General features: G+C 37.5%; 1 protein-coding gene across 2 annotated transcripts in view; it reads right to left on the bottom strand.

The window, feature by feature from the left end:
- The window catches only part of LOC150074954 (transportin-3-like), a 742,971-nt gene that overhangs the window by 43,793 nt on the left and 679,014 nt on the right, over window positions 1–20,164 (bottom strand). For both annotated transcript variants that reach the window (XM_090388987.1, XM_090388988.1), the window contains one exon: window positions 14,018–14,185. In XM_090388987.1, coding sequence (XP_090245113.1) covers window positions 14,018–14,185 — 168 coding nt within the window. The remainder of the gene's footprint in view (window positions 1–14,017; window positions 14,186–20,164) is intronic.

The following is a 20,164-nucleotide window of genomic DNA, read 5'->3' as shown; positions in this document are numbered from 1 at the left end:
TGCTCAAAACAGAAGGAACTGGAAAGTTGCTGGAGAGGCCTTCATCCTGCAGTGGATTGAAAATGGCTGATGATGATGATGATGATGATTGTTTCTTTGCAAAGGTTTTATTTATTTTTTTTGTGTATTGCAATGTCTGCTTACGATATGTACAGCCATACTCTACTATTCATATGGTAAGTGGTAAGGTATTTGTTTATAGATACAGATAAATTGCAAAATATTCTCAGAAATGTAGTTCTGTTCTACCTCTAAAGAAGGTCGTATACAATAATCATTTTTAGAAAATTAGAAAATGTTAGAGCTATTTGTTTCATTATTCAAAAGTGAGGTAAGTGCGAGTTAAACAGTGGCCGGAGAGAGGAGATTTTGGTGTTCTTTTGCATATTTTGTAAATTCAACAAGGATATGTCTGATTGTAAGCAGTGTTACAATGATTACGCTGAGGGGCAGCCTCTGCTCTTGGCAACTTATTCACAATTGAACTGATATTATTTCCCGTTGGCAACTAACTTGAAGCTTGTAGGAAGGCATTATTCAAGGTTGCCTTGATACTTTGAAGCTTATTGTTATATTGATTATGCGAAATCAGTAGCAACTGAGACGCATTTTTTTTTGGATTATTGGTCTACAGTCTTAGTGCGGAACTTTACACTTGTCGTGAGACAGCCAATTATTCAGCATTGTCAGCTAATTCAGTTCCTGAATTGCCATTATGTTCCAAGACCAACAGAAAGATGTGCATTCCTCAAGTTTAGTTAAGGTATTCAAGGCAGTGGTTATCTCCTTTAAAACCGTGTGGGCGATATTCATTTTGGGCTTTAGATGCACTTAAAAAATCTGAGAAAATTATATTACAGTGGATTTCGGTTATTTGGGCCACTGGTTAATCGGGACAGCCATTTATTTGGGGCAAATCTTAAAAAACAGAAACCAATCGAGAAAATAGCCAGGGTTTATTTCGCTGAATTGGGACAAAATGCCGTTTAATCGGGGCAGGAGACCTCAGCACTGGAGCTTACCCTACGATTGTCTCCGACCGTACCACGTAGTTCAGTCGGATTTCTGGAGGTCACAACCATAAAACAATAAAAACTATTAGCAGTCACCTGTTTATTGGGCTTTTCTGTTAGTGCAATCTATCATAAACGGATAGTAAACTCGATCTTATTGAATTTGTGATAATACCGACAGCTGGAATTCTGTGGGTTATTAGGGTGAAATGTGTTTACACTTCCATGGAATCTTCAATCATATAAAAAAAATAATTTTCAGAATTTTCTTTCATTTCTATTTTTAAAGCTTTGTAACTCGTTATTCCGTTCCCACTTGCGCATATTGTGTTACTTGCAATTTGTGTGTGCGCCGTTTTTTTTACTATTGATTGCTTATCTTTTTACTGTTTTAAATTTTAACCTCCACCCAAAAATGTCAGTGAACAGAAATGTCAACTAGTTTAGTTAGTATGTACATATTACAGTATGTTTTAATTATTCCGATTATCACGTATATTCTTCCGAATTTCACGTATCATTTAATTTTTTAATTGGTAAGGTAATAAAGGGTAAATTTGTCTTAATATATTTTTACTTTTATAGCCTGTGGATAATATCCCTCCTATTTTCACTAATTAGAATCGCTGTTTAATAGAATTAAAATTCAATTCACAAACGTGATCACAATGACCGGTGCTTACTATACATTGTATAGTGAACTATTTGTAAAGGGTGGTACATTGTATTTTTAACTTTTTTTACATGAAACTTTGGATAATTGGGGCAGCCGCTTAATCGGGTCAAGATGCACTAGTCCCGATGTGTCCCAAATAACTGGAATCGACTGTATTTCGAATGTTGGAGGACTTGGTATACTTCAGGGTCACTTGAATTGCTGGCAGTTCTACAGAAAATATACTGAACCCACATGGCAAATGACAGTTGGGGAACTGATCCACTGTAGCATCATGGTACAACAAGGCTTTGAAGCAAAATTGGAATGTGTGTGTTCATATAGGAAGGCATTGAAAATTTGTGAAAGATGAGCAATGCTCTTGTTTGTCCATTCCATTTCATGATAAGCAGAGGGAAGGTCTGATTTTTACTGTTTTCATTATGCATTTTCCTGATTATTTTCCAAATTTTATGTGTAGGGGAAGCTTGATTTATGGTTTAAGCTAGGCAGATCCAAGCGGCCTTACCACTGCATTGTGTAACATACCTCGCTCTTGCTAATGTTCTATATAAATATGCATTTATATTGAATAAGATTAGATGTAGTTGAACTGTGGTGAAAAGTATTCCACACTTTATTTTTATTTATTTATTATTATTTTTTTAATTGCAAGGTATTTTGGAGCCCACATCGTTTTTGGGTGCACTGGTAGTTTTGAGGATTTTGCATGGCTTTTTCTGCTGTATACAATATCTTTTTGTGTGACATATCAACTTTCAATATAGCCCTTGTACTGGAAAAGGTTGGACACCACTTTTCTATATAAATGGAAAAAAGTGTGACACTTAAGACATCCTCGCGGTACCCCCCCCCTCTCTTAGCAAAAGGGCCGGGAAAGGGTGGATCCTACATGAACTTAGAAATAATGGCAGGATAAAAATTTTTAATAAAGATGGGAAGGTCATCTCTTAGACCGAGGTTGTAAAGCTCTTTTAAAACACCAAATCTCCAAGTTTATTGTACAAAAAAATTTTTAATAAAGATGGGAAGGTCATCTCTTAGACCGAGGTTGTAAAGCTCTTTTAAAACACCAAATCTCCAAGTTTATTGTACACTTTTTCCATGTCAAAGGAGATAGACACCAAGTGTTCTCTTTTAAGGAAAGCATCTCAGATAGATGTTTCCAGTCTAATTAAGTGGTCCAGTTGTTTTTGTTGTTGTTTGTTATTTGGTTTTTAGGAGCATTAGCAACTAAGGCCATATTGCTCTGGGGATATGCGGTGGTCATTCTCTGACCTTTCCGCATCCTCCGCATTTGGTGGGCACAGGTCGAACCCTGGTCTAATCAAGAAGCGTTGCTACGCACTGCTACTGCTGCCCACCTGGCTACGGAGGCACAAGTGGTCCAGTATGGACCTGTTTCTTCGGAAGCCATACTTACAGCGGGAGAGAAGGTCATTTGATTCTAAGTAGTATTATAAAAGATGAGCATTGACCATTCTCTCCAACATTTTGCACAGACAGCTAGTCAGAGCAATAGGACGATAGTTTTTCTGAGATTTAGGATCCTTTTCTGGTTTCACAAAAGCAAAAATAGTTGCCTTGTGCCAGGTATCTTGAAAATGCTCTTCAAGAAAGATACTATTGTACAGGAAGAGCAGAAGGTCCATGGATTCTAGTGAAAGATGTTCGATCATTTCATAATGGATGTTGTCTGGTGCAACAGTGGTAGCCTTTGTAAGGGCAAGAGCTTTTTTCAACCTGTGGATAGTAAATGGCCCATTATTGGGTGGGAACCCTTTGATGTAAACTTAAGGGCCTGTTTTTCAGTGTCATGCTTTAAGACCAGAAACTTTGGGGAGTAAGATGACGTTGCAGAGATGTTAGAAAATGTTTCCCCAAGAGCATTGGCTATTGCAGTAGTCTGCAATAGTACATCCATTATATTCCAGGACCAATGAGGGATGTGCTGTGTATTTTCCCTTCATTTTCTGCATTTTTTCCCAGACAACCTTAGGGCTGGTCGTCTGGGTAATGGATGATGTGAAACGGATCCACGATTCCTTTTGACTCTGGCGACAGATGTAGTGTGCTTTAGCTTGTGCATGTTTAAAGGCTAATAGATTGACCGTGGTAATATATCATTGAAATACCCCCCCCCCAAACTTTGTTTTGAGCCTTTTTGCCTGCTGTGCATTCTGGATTCCACCATGGTTTGGGAAATGGAGGAAACCGAGTGGACATTTTTGTAGTTGCAGCTGCATGGACAATATTTTCTGTTATGTACGTGACTGCATCATTGATAGGCTCCTGACTGACTGCAGAGATGTCAAAATTTGCTAGGTGTTGAAAGGCACCCCAGTCAGCCTGATCAATCTTCCATCATGGTAACCTGACAGGAAGACAAGGTCTTCCAGTAATTAGGGTGGTTATCACAGGGAAGTGATCCCTTCCATGTGGGTTCTCCTCTATCTCCCAAGAAGAGAAGGGGAGCTGATAGAAAGATCAATGGCAGAAAATTTACAAGTAGGCATGCCAAAAAAGGTGTTTATTCTCACATTAAGAAAGGAGATGTCATTGTTAGTAAGCATACGCTCTATGACTCTTCACCTTCCATTGACGTTAGCACTACTCCACAGGGTGTTATGCCCATTAAAGTCCCCAAGAAGTAAGAAAGGGGGAGGCAACTGCATTACGAGATCATCAAGGTCTTTTTGGCAGATATCAGTACCAGGTGGCAAATATATAGAGCAAACGGTTAGTAAAAACCCCACTGTTTATTTGAATTGCTACAGCTTCTATGCTGGTTGTAAGTTGCAGAAGCTGAAAAGGGGATATGGTTGCCCACGAGGATTGTGACTCCTCCATGTGGGCCATCCCCAATTCTATCTTTGTGAATGCTAGCAACGTTACACATCCTGGGGTCATAATTTGCCCTTAGGTAAGTCTCCTGTAAGCAAAAGCAAGATGGTTTGAATCTTGTGCATTTTGCCGGAATCCACGACAATTCCATTGTAGGAATTTAGCCATTATTTTGGCTTGGTTCAATCAAATGGCTTCTGAGGTGCTGAGGTGTCTTACTTTTGTCAGTCTTAGATTTATCTTTTCTAGGGAAGTATGGATGCTGCCCCCGGTGTCCATTTTCTCCTCAGAAAAGAGTTCCAAGACTGTTTCTTCATGTATCTCCTTCTCCTCGACATCCATTTTTTCTTGAGAACTAGGATGTACAGATATAGGATTGGCAGCTAATTGGTTCTTTTGTGTGGGTTTTATTGAACTTAGTAGGTAGTGAGCAATAGGAGTGAATGACTCCTTTGGTGGTATGGTCATTTTGGTCTGAGTTCTGATGGAACATCTCCCTGCTACCTTCTGAGTGTAGTTTGGTTTATTTGTATTTAGAGGTTTCGCTGTTTTCCTTGCCCCTTGATAAAATATGTTCAGCTCTGCCTTAAGTCGTTGAATTTCTTTTTCTTGTTTCCATCCCTGACATGCTCTGGAGTAGGCTGGGTGTTCTTCTTGGCAGTTGACGCAGGTTGGTTTTGCAGCCGAACACAATGTTATTTCGTGGTCCTTTACTACACTGAGCACATGCAAGGGCTCTACAACAAGCCATTTGTGAATGTCCGTATATTTCTGGCACTTGAAGCACCGTAATGGATTTGAGACATATGGATGCACTGGGCAATTAATATAGTCAGCTTAGATCTCATGAGGAAAAGTTGGTGAATTGAATCTCAAGATAATATTTCTGGTGGGAACTAGTTTCCCATCTCTATGCATGAATAAATTTTAACAGCTGTCACTCCTTGGGGTTTTAACTCAGCACAGATTTCCTCTTCAGTCACATCCATCAGATCCCAATGACACCATGGGATGAGTTCAGTGTCTTGTGGGGGGGGGGTGATAGTGATAGGCATTCCCCCAATAGATGTAGCACGGAACAGCTGTCCTGAGTGCATACCACTTCTGGTTTCTACAAGTATGTCGCCTGAATGAAGCTGTTTGAGAGACTCAGGAGAGCCTGCCAACCCTTCCAAATCCTTCTGGATAAAGAAGGGTGATATTTTTCCTATAGGCTTCTCACTAGTTGAATGAATTATTAGGAACCGAGGTGTTGGGCCTGATATAATCTCCTTTTTCTGACGTTCTCTTGGTCTACGGTCAAATTTTCAGTTAGGGACCAGGTTGGGGCCCCAGAAGAAATTAGTTTATCAAGTGAAGTTTTTGAAGTGGTTCAGTGCCTGGGCTCCCCACCCATTCAGAGCCCAAAGGGACGCTCACTACTTGGCATGCAATAAATGTGCTCGGGAGTGGAATGCCAGGGCTACCCAGACACCATACCTGCACCACTGCTAGCCCGAATCCGGTCCCGAGGACCACGAGGGTAGGGGCGTGGCATTGACATGGTTGACCCTTGCAGGCGAGCCTACTAGCTGATTGATCTTAGCCGGGCCTTCCAGGACCACCCATCTTGTCGAAGCAGGGGCAAAAGTGGTATATTGAAGCTGTCCTCTCACCCACCAGGATCCCCCTTTCCGAATTTCCATGGATTGCAGCACACGGCAAACACATCAGATTCCACTGATGTTAGCCTGGAACCTAGGCTGTGGGCATTGGATCCCATTGATGCTAATCTGGAGGTCCAGCAGTGTCACTGGGAGGTCCCCTCACCATGTACAGGTGCCCACGTCAAGGGTCTGGGAATGCAAAAATGAGAGTATGAGTGTATAGGCCTAACGACTCTGATAAGTACAAGTAACAACTGTATAGAGAAATAGAGTGGGCCAGTAAATCAAAGGGTCATATAATGGGGGATTTTAACTTTCCATGTATTTACCAGAACTTGTGGGTTGGTCACTCACAGACTAGCAAGACTTTTGTGGATTTATAGGAGAATTGTTTTCTACAGTACCATGTTAGAGATGAAAAAAGAGGAAGTAACACCCTTGATATGATTATCAGCAGTGATTATCCTTGCATTAAGAATCTGCAGATAAAGGAACCACTAGGTGGTAGTGATCACAGTGTATTGATGTGGGATTAACCAGGGCTGGCGGAACACAGTAAGCAGGGCATAGGGATGCCAGAATTCAAAATTTTTATTTAAATAATATTTAATAAAAGTATTGTAAGGGTGCCAAATACATTTCTGCCTAGGGGCACCAAAAACCCTGGCACCACCTCTGTGATTTACTTAAAGATGTAACTACCATCAGGGATAAAGAAAAGGGTTTTTGCTTTTGTAGGGGTGGCATAGTGTCAGACAGTTATGGCTGTTAGATGAACTAATGAGACTTGTGTCAGAGAAGAAAGATGCATGGGATGCATATAAATTATCATGCGACACAAAAGCCTATGATAGATATAAACTAGTCTGAAATCAAGTGACAAAAGAGATTAGGCAAGCGAAGACAGATTAAGAAACATCTTTGGCAAAGGATGGTAAGAAAAACAGCAAGGATTTCTTCACCTATATAAACTCTAGAAGGAAGGGGATCAATCAGATTGGTCCACTCGATATCGATCGGTCGACTATTGATTAACCTCGGGCTTAAGCTATTGATTAAGCTCCTGCACAGGTAGCTGACAAACAATGAGTATTTTGCATCTACATTCACACATGAGAGAATCTCTAGGGAAGTGATGGCCAGTAGTTTATCAACTTATTAGTTTATTAGGAAGCTAAATAATTTTATAATAAATGAGATAATTTTATAATAACTAAATAATTTTATAATAATCGTTTTGAATATTTTTGTTAAAATTCTTTTTAATTTTTCATTGCGTTAAATTAATTTAAATTAAATTCAAATCAATTTAACACAATTTAAATTAATACATTTTAAATTAACACAATTAATTTAAAATTGATTTTTAATTGTGTTAAATTGATTTTTAATTGTATTAAATTGATTTGAATTGTGTTAAATTGGTTTTTAATTATTTATTTTTTACCCTAATGTAAGTTTTTGATTTTTTCGTTTTAATTTCTGGAGAGTATCATACGGAAGTGTTCTATGTACTATATTGAGGTAAACTCCTCTTATTATTTTACAAATATTTACCTAGTAATGAAGATAATGAGATTGAGAACAAGAGACTTTGACAGTGGCTTTCAAATACATAGGTATACAAAACTGACACATGAGCAAGTTCAATCCAAAGAATACATTATCAGCTGTATTTAAAACAATTTGGCCTTCCTAAGGAAAATTCCAGACTCAACTTACTACTGTGCTCAATATAAGCATGATCTATTCGCTATGATTACACAGCATAGTAAACCTACAACATTCTTGACTCTAACAGCCAGTGAAATCAGTTGGCCATGCTTGCTTCAGCTGTTGTACAAGTTACAAAGACATGAACGATGTAAAGTTTTATGCTCACACCTGCTACTTAGTCTACTGAATCTACATTAGTGACATTGGCATCATACTTCCATCTGAAATATTTAGTATCAACATAGAATTTCAACATCGCAGTAGTCCACAGTTTCTGTGGTTAAATAATGCTCCCAAAGATCCTTTGGGTGAGAACAAAGAAGATCCCATCGCAATGATCGACATGTTAGTGTCTGTCTCCACTAACACATACTCATGTGTTACAAGAAAATAATGCCAGATAAATGACAGATGTGTCGATTTGAAGCACCTCCATGCCTTGTCACATGAATGGTGCTTCAAATAGACAAACTGTAAATGACATTTCCTGTCGTTGGCACCTCTTTCGTCCCCATGGAATTCACTATTCTGCAACACATCATTTCTGGCGCTAAAATTGTGACAAATTGATTTTACCACAGTCCGAAATTTAGTAGGTGCTGTCAAAGATGTTCAAACTGGAAATCTACAAACCGGAAATGGCCAATCAAAAACAGGAAATAGATATTCCTGTTATACTCCCTCCTATCGTGATACTCCACAATAGGAGGGAGTATATGATGAGAGCCTTGTCGATCAATTCGGCCCTGGAGGGATTGTGCAAGGCTCAAGGGGTAGAATTTTTTTCAGACTGGACTGTACTTGTTAACAGGAAAGATTGCTTCTACAGGGATGGGATACACTTAAATAGAAAGGGTGCAAGAATTTTTGCTGATGTTGTCGAGGCAGTGTTAGGTGGGTCGGAAAACTGCTAGTTGGGGGGGGATACAAGGACTAATAGATTAACAGTAGCCACTGGCAGAGGTGGAAGTGATTCTTGCACTGCTTCTATTGAAATGAGCAGAAGCCTGAAGAACAAGATGCAGGATATTTCAGAGACTGCTGGGAGTCATTGCGGTACAAGTAAACACATGGGTTGTGTTAGGGTAGCTAAGAATAGAAACAGGTGCATGTATACCTGCGTGTACACCAATGCCAGGAGTTTGGTAAATAAATTTGATGAATTTGAGGTATTGCTCAAAACATCAAAGGCAGATATTGTTGGGATATCAGAGACGTGGTGTCACACAGATATAAGTAATGCGGAACTGGAATTTGGGGAATACAATGTGTATAGAAACGATAGACAGGGGAGGAGGGGTTATGCTATTAATTAAGAAACACATAAAATCCAAGGAAGTGAAGCCAGTTGACATCGATGGACAGGGCAGTGTCGAGTCAGTTTGGTGTGACATAAGCATAGGGAAATCAAAATTGAGAGTAGGAGTGTGCTATAGGCCTAACGACTCTGATGAGTATAATAAGATATTGTACAGGGAAATAGAGTGGGCCAGTAAATCAGAGAGTCTTATAATGGGGGATTTTAATTTCCCAGATTTTGACTGGAATTTGTGGGTTGGTCACTCGCACACTAGCAAGGCTTTTGTGAATTTATTGGATGATTGTTTTCTACATCAGCATGTTCGTGAGGCAACAAGAGGGAGCAATACTCTTGATCTCATTATCAGTAGTGATTCTTCATGCATTAAGAATCTGCAGATAAATGAACCACTAGGTGGCAGTGATCACAGTGTGTTGAAGTGGGATTTACTCAAGGAGGTAACTACCATCAGAGGTAAAGGGAAGGGTTTTTGTTTTCGTAAAGGCGACTATGATGGTCTGAGACAGTATTTAAATTCTATACAGTGGGATCAACTGATGATGTTACCAACAGCAAATTCAAAATGGGAAGCATTCAAGGAACTAATCTTGGAGGCTACCAGGCTTTACATACCAACTAAGAAATATTGTTCAAGGTTTAGGCCTAAATGGTTGTCAGATGAACTAATGAGACATGTGGCAGAGAAGAAAAATGCATGGGATACATACAAATTAATGGGTGACATGGAAGCCTATGGTAGATATAAGTTGGTCTGTAACCAAGTCACAAAGGAGATTAGGCAGGCAAAGGCAGACTACGAAAAATCCTTGGCAAAGGATGCAAAGAAAAACAGAAAAGAGTTCTTTACATATTTAAACTCGAGAAGGAAAGGGATGAATCAGATTGGTCCACTGGATATTGATGGTTCAACAGTTGAGGATCCTGCTCAGGTGGCTAAAAATCTAAACGAGTATTTTGCATCTACATTCACGCATGAGGAGTTATTCAGGAAGGAGAATGATGTAGGTAAAGTAAACATTGGCAGTGAGCTGGATGATTTTGTAATAACTGAGAGGAAAGTGGAGGAGAGATTGTTGAGGATAAACATAAAAAAGGCACCTGGGGTGGATGGGATCTACTCAGTTATATTAAAGGAGGCAGCAAAGGAAGTAAGCAAACCCCTAGCCATAATTATGAGAGCTTCTTTGGACTCAGGGGAGGTACCCATAGACTGAGATGTGCAAATGTAACCCCAATTCACAAAGGAGGATCAAAGGCTGACACAAGTAATTATAGACCTGTTAGTTTAACTTCTGTTCCAGGTAAATTAATGGAGGCACTGGTTAAAGAAGCACTGCAGGATCATCTAGACAAGAATTCAGTTATAGCTCAGACGCAGCACGGTTTTGTTAAGGGCAGGTCTTGCCTGACCAATTTGATTGGATACTATGATGTAGTCACAAAAGAACTGGATCCAGGGAATAACTTTGATATTATATATTTGGATCTTAGAAAGGCTTTTGATACTGTTGCACATGGAAGACTGCTGCACAAATTGGAACAGTGTGGCATTGGAGGCAAATTGCTGCTATGGATAAGGGGATGGTTGAGTGGCAGAAGACAGAGAGTGGTAATCAATGGACACTGCTCAACGTGGACTAATGTTATTAGTGGAATTCCTCAGGGTTCAGTGTTGGGTCCGTTGTTGTTTTCGGTGTTTATGAATGATATTGATGATGGGATATCAAGTTTAATGTCCAAGTTTGCAGATGATACAAAGATTGGCAGGGTTGTTAAGGACACTACTGACGCTATGCTGCTGCAACAGGATCTGGAAAGGTTGAACAGATGGGCTGAGAGGTGGCAAATGAAGTTTAACATTGACAAATGTAAAGTACTACATATGGGAAACAGTAACCCCAGAGAAACGTATCAACTCTGCGGTACTACACTGACAGTGGTGGAGAATGAAAAGGACCTGGGGGTAATTGTGCAGGCAGATATGAAGTTCTCTGAGCAGTGCAGACGAGCTGCAAGAGTAGCTCATGGTGTCTTGTCAATGATATACAGGAATATTTCTAGCAGGGATAAGGAGGTGATTATTCCCTTGTATAAGGCAATGGTTAGGCCACATCTTGAGTACTGTATACAGGTCTGGAGGCCTCATTTCAAGAAGGATGTAGAGCTGCTGGAACGGGTACAGAGAAGGGCAACAAGATTAGTGAATGGAACAAAGGGTTGCTCTTACGAAGAAAGGCTTAAGTTTTGCAAATTACAGAGTCTGGAGACTAGGCACCGGCGAGGTATCTGATAGAGGTGTATAAGGCTTTGAATGGTTTGAGCATGCTCAATGCCAATGGGATTCTTCATCTTGCTCAGAATAATCACCTCAGAGGGCATAAATTCAAATTGAGGAAGGACGGATGTCGGATAGATGTGCGGAAATTTGCCTTTGGCCAGCGGGTGGTTGGTTGGTGGAACCGACTTCCATCACTTGTTGAAGTTGATAGCCTAAACAAATTTAAAGCTCAACTGGACAGGTATTTCGAACGAACGGAGGGGTGAAATGGGAGTGTTTTTTTTTTTTTTTTTTTTTGGCGGATGCTGAATAAGCTTGCTTTCTTGCATCATATGCCTCTACTAATGCTAATATACTGGGAATTATGTCATTTCCACATCACAAAATCGTGACAAATTGGTTTTACTACAGTTCGAAATTTAATAGGTGCCTCCAAAGATGTTTTCAGATCAAAAATGATTTTGATATCATATACTTGGATCTCAGGAAAGCTTTTGCTACTGCTGCCTAGAAAACTGCTGTATAAATTGGAGCAGTATGTGGAGCTCCTCAGTATGTGACTCTATTTCCTGAATGCTATCCACCTGAGATTTATCTTTCTCTCGCCCAGTGATTTATCATTATTACAGCTGATGACTTGTTCAAGATAAGTACATGAATCCACATTTTCAATTTCTGCTCCTTCAATGATTTTGATATCATATATTTGGATTTCAGGATCCCTTCCTGTGGCATACTTGTTCATTGTTACTTTTGTTTTAACCATATTCATCTTTAGTCCAAAATCCTTACCAACTCTGCATAACTGACTAAGATTTTCCTCTAATTCTTTGGGATTATGGCTTATGATCAATGTCATCTACAATCATAAATGGTTTCAGTATTCTCCATTCACATTTACTCCTTTCTGTGACCAATAATAAACAATATTCTCTTGCCTTGTTGAACTCCGTTCTCAATTTTTTTTTTTTTTTGGCTGCTGCTGTATAAGCTTGCTTTCTTGCATCATTTGCCACTACTAATGATTTCAAATGGTTCAATGCATTGCCAATAAAGAAAGGAACAAAAAAAAAAAATAAATAAATAAATAAAAAAAAAAAAAAAAAAAATATATATATATATATATATATATATACTGTGTATACGTAGCTCAAAGACATGATCAGAGACTGACTAAAAAAATTACAGAATGGCACCCAAGAGGAGCTAAAAGAAACTTGGATATGGACAGATAAAATATCCCTTAATAAGATTTTGGAAGTTCATCACTGCATTGAGCTTTTTAAGAGTACAAAGATAACCAACCAAGTGCAAATAGCAAAGGGGCATATCTGCATATAAGAAGAAATTAAAAGTGTGGGTTACAGCTTGAAAACAAGGTATCTTTGAGTAGCACTGGGGAGGGGGAATGGAATTGGTGGTGAAATTTTCAGATTGAAATGGGACACAAAAACCAAGAGAGCAACAAACTATTGAAGAAAACTTAGTGACTCAGGAATTTAAGTTTGGTCAGCAACTACTTTCATTGGTGGATGAGGATGACAGTCTGATGAAGTTTAAGGAGATGAATAGCCAATTTCTGGCAGTGGGAAGAGTATCATAAAAGGGATAGATTGTATAAAAAAATATATATTTTTTATTTTTTTTTTTTGGCTGATGCAGCAAAAGGTCTAGCTTTCTAGCATATTAGGGCCACTAAACAAGAACTCAGAAAATAAAAGTACTTCTAATATACAGAGAAAGCACAGTGAAATCAGAGAAATCACCCACTTGAAATTCTAATTGCACTTAAAAATTGCAAAGCAGTTTTGATTGCTGTAATCAGAATTGGTCCAAGTTTCAGACAACCTAGGTGACCATGTAGTAGCATTATTCTCAGAATGATAACTTACTTAAAACTAATAAAGATCTAGAAATGTATGTAAATTATAAAATTATCAAAGAACCAATGTCCAAGGAACCTTTCGTTTCACATCTTGATGGTACAAATGCCAAATAAACAAGTTCTATACTAGAGGGCACCAAAACGCCTCAAGCCACCCTATAATATTTAATAGTAATTATTAAATAATAAGTCTTAAATGATAATAGTAAGTATCCACTGCAAGATGGACGCCTCCCCAACAATTCATGTTGAGGGAAATAAACCATAATCTGCCATGCTGGTCCAGTGCGGGTTGGCAGATCGACCGTATTTAGCAGTCAGGGGATTGAATCCCAGTCTACTCAAAGAGCATGTGCTACTGCACTCCGGTCCTGACCACTTGGCTACGGAGGCCTAAACAGTAATATTAGTATTCAATTTATTGGTAATATACAAATGTATATAAAAACCTAAACAATATTTTTTAAAATTAGATATTCATATATTGTTAAATATATATATGGTGATATAAAATAAAAATGTGAAATTAGTAGTCAATACTCAAAATTGTACTTTAGCTAAAAATAAGCTTTTGGATCTGCATATTCCTTTTTAAAATTCGATTATTTTGAAATTAATGTATATATGAAATAATTTACCTGTTTATCAAATTGTAGTAATTCATATATAACATTAGCTACTTCCATTAATGTATATGAGGGCAAGTAAAATACGCAGGCTTGGATTAGAGTGGTCAATAAGGTTTGCCCATGTTCAAAGAGTACATTCTGAATAAGTGACTTCCTCTGATGAAAATCTGCTGCCTCCTGGGAAATAAATGTTATAATATCAATGAACAGTTAATATACAAAAACCAAAAACAAAATATTTCTTTAAATCGAACTTATAAAATTTATTTTTCACTGTTTGTGCCTCATACCTGTCATTTAATTGCTAGAAATCGTTTCTGTTTCATTCCGGTAATAAACATCAATTGATTACTCTTAACCCACATTTAAAACTCATTAGAAAGTGATTATTCATTATATATTCTAACCAGTGATGAGCTGTGAATATTTTAACAATGGGCTCACAGTTTTTCCGACTTTGTACTGAGTAAATTTGATCAGTCACGGAAGTGATGTCAACCGCGGCTTCCACTAGAGGCGCTTCCCACGCTTGCACTACTAGTACTGTGATTACAGCGCGTGATGCATTTTTTTGTGACCAGTATGATATCTCGAGTCAGGGGAAGATTTAGGGGGGATGGACAGATATGGCTTATTACCCCCTTAACCATGCATATAACAATGTGTAAAACGTTCCTAGGTCTATATATATATATATATAAAAAACAACTTAAAAACCTAGTCATCATGCCTTGCCTTATGATGATAACTGGATACAACAGTGTCTGGAGTTCTAACTTTTTAGAATTTTTGAATAGTATGACATCACAATCATCCTTCCTGAAGTTACTACTGCAGTAACTATGATTGCAACAATACAAATATTTGTCAACAATTTCTTTTTTCGTCTCGCATTTTCGTTACATTCCATTATTAGGTTCCCCTATAGCTGCGTATGTTGCTTCAACTACAAGATCGGTACAGCAATCGGTGCTGTTTTACAGAGATATTTAGATACGTTGCACTTGCAAGTATACATCCCTTGCTTTAGTTATCATAAATCCATTGTATCTTGTCTTCCAGAAATTATGAAAATCTGTCAATGATCAATAAAATATTTACAATAAAAAAGCTCTTTTATTTCGTAATCGATATATATAAATAAAAATACCTAAAACAAAAGCGAAGTATGTTTTGCATAAACCATCTACCACGCATACTCGGCACACGCGCAACTTTTTTATTAGTTTTTTTTTTTAACAACTAGGGAAATATAATGGATACATTTTTTTCATGATAAAATTTTAATATTGCGAATAAAAAATAACATGAAATACTTCCCATATCACAAATAACATAAAAACAATCACAAAACATTCCAAAATATAAAAACAAATATTACATAAAAACAAACTTCCTAGAAAAAGTACACAAAAAAAAAATCACAGATTACATGAAAAAAAATTATTTCACAAAAATATTCAAGAAAAATTTATTCTAAAATTTGCCATATAGAATTTACTTCTTTGTTAATATTTGTTGTCGATCTTCTGCTTTGCTCAATAGCTGAGCAATGATTACAGAGGAATGATTTGACGTAACGATGCAGATCAAATTGAAGCAATGGTTTTCCATTTAGATGTATTGGTCATCATAATCTGCAACGTGTTTAATTGTCACAATATTATTCATTATGCTGAAATCTCACTCAGCTTCAGCACTGCTAATCGCAATGGTTTCAAAGATATTTTCTGGCTTTCTTAATTGAAAAGGTAATTTCACTCGATTTTAAAGATAAACTGTCTTCAACAAAATCTCTAAAATTATTAATTTTTATTTCATATTTTATCAGAAAACTTAAATTTCTTATTCGGTTTTCAACACCTTGCCACCAAGATGAAAGTTCTTTCACATTTCACAATTTCAGGTAGCATATGTTTAAAATTTCTTTCAATTGTATCATTATTTTCTTTAATGATAAAACAATGCATTTAATAACATGTCTAAGAATATATAAATTCATACACCGACCATTGAATAAAATTTAAAATTTAATATGACTACAATTTTTACAAAAAAAAAAAAAAAAAAAAATATATATATATATTTACAATAAACTATTATGGAATGCTAAAAACTGTAATAAAAAAGATCATTTACAATAAAATTTGCTAAAATATAAAACATTAAAAGCGCTAAAAATCTGAAGCTTTCGGGAGCGTCAGCTCCCTTCTTCAACAGTGATATAACTTCCTGCAACATCTCCTTAAGTAGCAGGCTCACGGTACCTCCACACGTGGTATTTCTCCACGTGGTTCAATTGGCACATGGTCAGAACTGGAAGCGGAAATGTCTCGGGAACGTGGCAAAGAAAATCGTTCATCCGACCTTAATATAATTGTTTCAAAGATAGGATTAATACGTATACCTCTATCTCTGTTTATTGTATTCCTACTGGATGAACTAATCCGTAAACCCTCGAGCCATTTATGCTCCCAGTATCCATGTGCACGATCCAAAATAATAGCGTCCTCCGGGGAGATTTGATGCTGCTTCTCCCAAAAATGTTCGGCCACAGCAGACTTGTTGTATTCAGCGGTTCTTATGGCATTTAAATGTTCCCCCAGACGATCCCTGAGCCGTCGTTTTGTTTCCCCCACATAACACTCCCCACAATCTGGGCATTCTATTCTATAAACCACTCCACTACTAAGATCTTTTGGTAGGCGGTCTTTGACCTGAGACACAGCTGTGCACAGCCTCCGCCCAGGAAGCTGTACACAAAAAAAATACCTAAAAATTCCTGGGCGGAGGCTGTGCACAGCTGTGTCTCAGGTCAAAGACCGCCTACCAAAAGATCTTAGTAGTGGAGTGGTTTATAGAATAGAATGCCCGGATTGTGGGGAGTGTTATGTGGGGGAAACAAAACGACGGCTCAGGGATCGTCTGGGGGAACATTTAAATGCCATAAGAACCGCTGAATACAACAAGTCTGCTGTGGCCGAACATTTTTGGGAGAAGCAGCATCAAATCTCCCCGGAGGACGCTATTATTTTGGATCGTGCACAAGGATACTGGGAGCGTAAATGGCTCGAGGGTTTACGGATTAGTTCATCCAGTAGGAATACAATAAACAGAGATAGAGGTATACGTATTAATCCTATCTTTGAAACAATTATATTAAGGTCGGATGAACGATTTTCTTTGCCACGTTCCCGAGACATTTCCGCTTCCAGTTCTGACCATGTGCCGATTGAACCACGTGGAGAAATACCACGTGTGGAGGTACCGTGAGCCTGCTACTTAAGGAGATGTTGCAGGAAGTTATATCACTGTTGAAGAAGGGAGCTGACGCTCCCGAAAGCTTCAGATTTTTAGCGCTTTTAATGTTTTATATTTTAGCAAATTTTATTGTAAATGATCTTTTTTATTACAGTTTTTAGCATTCCGTAATAGTTTATTGTAAATATATATATATATATATTTTTTTTTTTTGTAAAAATTGTAGTCATATTAAATTTTAAATTTTATTCAATGGTCGGTGTATGAATTTATATATTCTTAGACATGAGTTTTCCCGACCTCAGAGGCCTCTTTCAGGATATTTAATAACATGTCACGAGGTAATTTTATTGTTCTTACTTTCGATTTTGATTCCTTCAAATTCTTTCCACTTCAACATGCTCTCAGTTTTAGTTTCATAATTTCCTTTGGAATTTTTCAAATTAGCAATAGCATTGATAGTTTGAATTATTAATTTATCTGCTTTTACCATTGTGATTCTGTAAAGCTTCTGAAAGGTAAGAGAGCTCCTACAGGATGTCGATCATTAGTGCTAAATGGTTAAGAAATTCCAGATTTAAAAGTCAATTTAATAATCCGGAATATTTAACTTCTGATTCAAAATGTTCGCAAAAAGTAGAATAATTCCTTCATCCCACAATTGCCGTCCGCAAGCTACAAGCTGCTCATTGTGGCCTGAATACATGACCAATCTTTAGAGTTTCTACATCAAGTTTTTTAGCAATCATCCTTAATTCGTGCTAGTTTTTTGGAGATTGGTGATACAGTTTTTTTTTTAATTATTGCCTGTATGCCATTATATTTTAATATAATGGCATACAAGGCAATAATTAAAAAAAAAAAAAAAAAAAAAAGGCTAGACAAAGTTTCAAAATCTGCCAACATTTCACCTTGTAAAGTTTATATAATATCTTAGTTGCCTCAATCCCCCCCTTCTATGTTGCTACTCTCATTAGTTCTTTGAAATACAGTGCAAAATGTCAGAATCACATGGATATTCAACTACTGTGACATGTAAACATAGACAGGAGAAATTTACTGGAAGGCATGGATCGCTCACTTCTCCGAAAAACATATGCCCGTTTGTCAGAGTAAAGGGGAACCACAACACACGTTGACCAGAGGCTATAATCCGTGTCGAGAATTTTCTTAATCCTCTGACTGGCTATGGAAAGCATATTGACTAGTGCGAATTCTCGGTATGTGACTGCATAGGTTTTACGGACACCACTAACATTCTTAAACGGTAATCCCTTTCACCCTTAATTCGCACTTTCTAATTACCTAAATTGCCTAAAGGCCAGAGGTGAGAACAATGCATACAAAGTTGTCTCTCCTAATCCATTCGTTACATGGAAACTTTCTTTGTTCAAAGGAAACTATTTTAAATGTAATTACCAAGGGGAATCAAAAAATTCGCTATAAGTTCGTTAAACAGAGGTCTCACTGTAATTAAATATAAAGTGAAGCAATTTTAAAATACATAACTAATCGATTGTGCCATTACAATGCTGGGAATGGGGCCCTGTTCGACCCACTGTAGTTTCGGCTCCGGATACTCAATAATTGCATTTAGGATTTCATTTGTAAAATAAATGATCGTCTCAACAATGGGCTCTCGTGAGCCCACTATAGCTCACCACTGATTCTAATGCATTATCTTAACTTTCTCACCTGAGTTTTTATGTCACTATAGTGAGAAACATTTATATATAAATAAAGAATCAAACCGGAATATTTAAAAGGATTTTAATGGATGACTCTTGATCAAGAAGTTTACACGAATGCTATTATTAGAGGCTCTGAATATGTGGGCTGCAGAGTTTGGTAAATAGGCACTTTAGAGGAGACCTGAGCATGGTGTACAAGGCTCTCTAAGAGGAGAAAGTAAAATGAACGAAGGTAAAATTTTCATTGTAATAAAAGATTCCTGAACTAGGGGACATAATTTTAAATCACTGAGTAAGAGGTTTAGACTGGACTATGGAAATTTTCTTTGAGTACTGGAATATCTTTCTTCAATGGGTTGTTGAGGCTGACAGCTCGGATAAATTCAAAGTGAAGTTGCAGAGGTACCTATATAAGGAAGGAGTCAAATAGATGGTTTGTTTTTTTATCATTTTATTCATTTATTTTAAGTCAATTTAATTATAACAAAACATATTGTTTTATTTGAGTAAGATGAACAATAAATGAATAAAAGTTTTTTTTTTTTTTTATACTAGTCCAGTGGTGGCGATTGTTTTTGGTGTGCCAAAATTGGCACACCAAAACTGGCTAAATCTTTTAAAAAACTATCATGCGTGCACCTCGGAATTTTTTGCCTGCCCCTCGTAAGGCAATATTCATCGTACATTGTGTGATCACACAATTTTATTGGCAGGTGTCACCACTCCGACTTCAAACAAATCACTGCATGAATACAGCTATTTGCTGAATGGTGAGATGTCAGTACATGCCTGGCAAAGAGAACGGGTGTGCGCAGGTCACGACTCAAGGGGGATTCCTTGCGTGATGTGTTTCGAAGTTTGAAATTTTTCTGAGATGCTTTGAATTCCATGTGTCCAAAAAATTTCTATGAGTGCCACTTTGGGCACATGTGCCACAGGTTCATCATCTTTGTACTAGTCTATTTAAAATACTGTTCTGATATTGAACAATTACTGCAAATAATAGAAAGGTAATTTCACAAATAAGGGCACTGTGACAGTAAAGTGATTTTGCTACTTTTCACTTATTTGGAAGGTGTGGGTTCAAATCCTGTCAGAGAAAGTAATTATTAAAGGCCTCGTAAAATAGGAACAGTGGATCTCAGGCGATTTATTCTGTTTTCAGCTTGCACAACATGCATATTGGCCAGTGTTGCACCAATAC

The sequence above is a fragment of the Mastigoproctus giganteus genome, chromosome 14 (genome assembly GCF_048544385.1).
Source record: "Mastigoproctus giganteus isolate SK-2022 chromosome 14, ASM4854438v1, whole genome shotgun sequence".
NCBI classification, from domain to species: Eukaryota; Metazoa; Arthropoda; class Arachnida; order Uropygi; family Thelyphonidae; genus Mastigoproctus; species Mastigoproctus giganteus.
The sequence above is the reverse complement of the archived record's forward strand: the minus strand, read 5'-3'. Positions and strand labels throughout refer to the sequence as shown.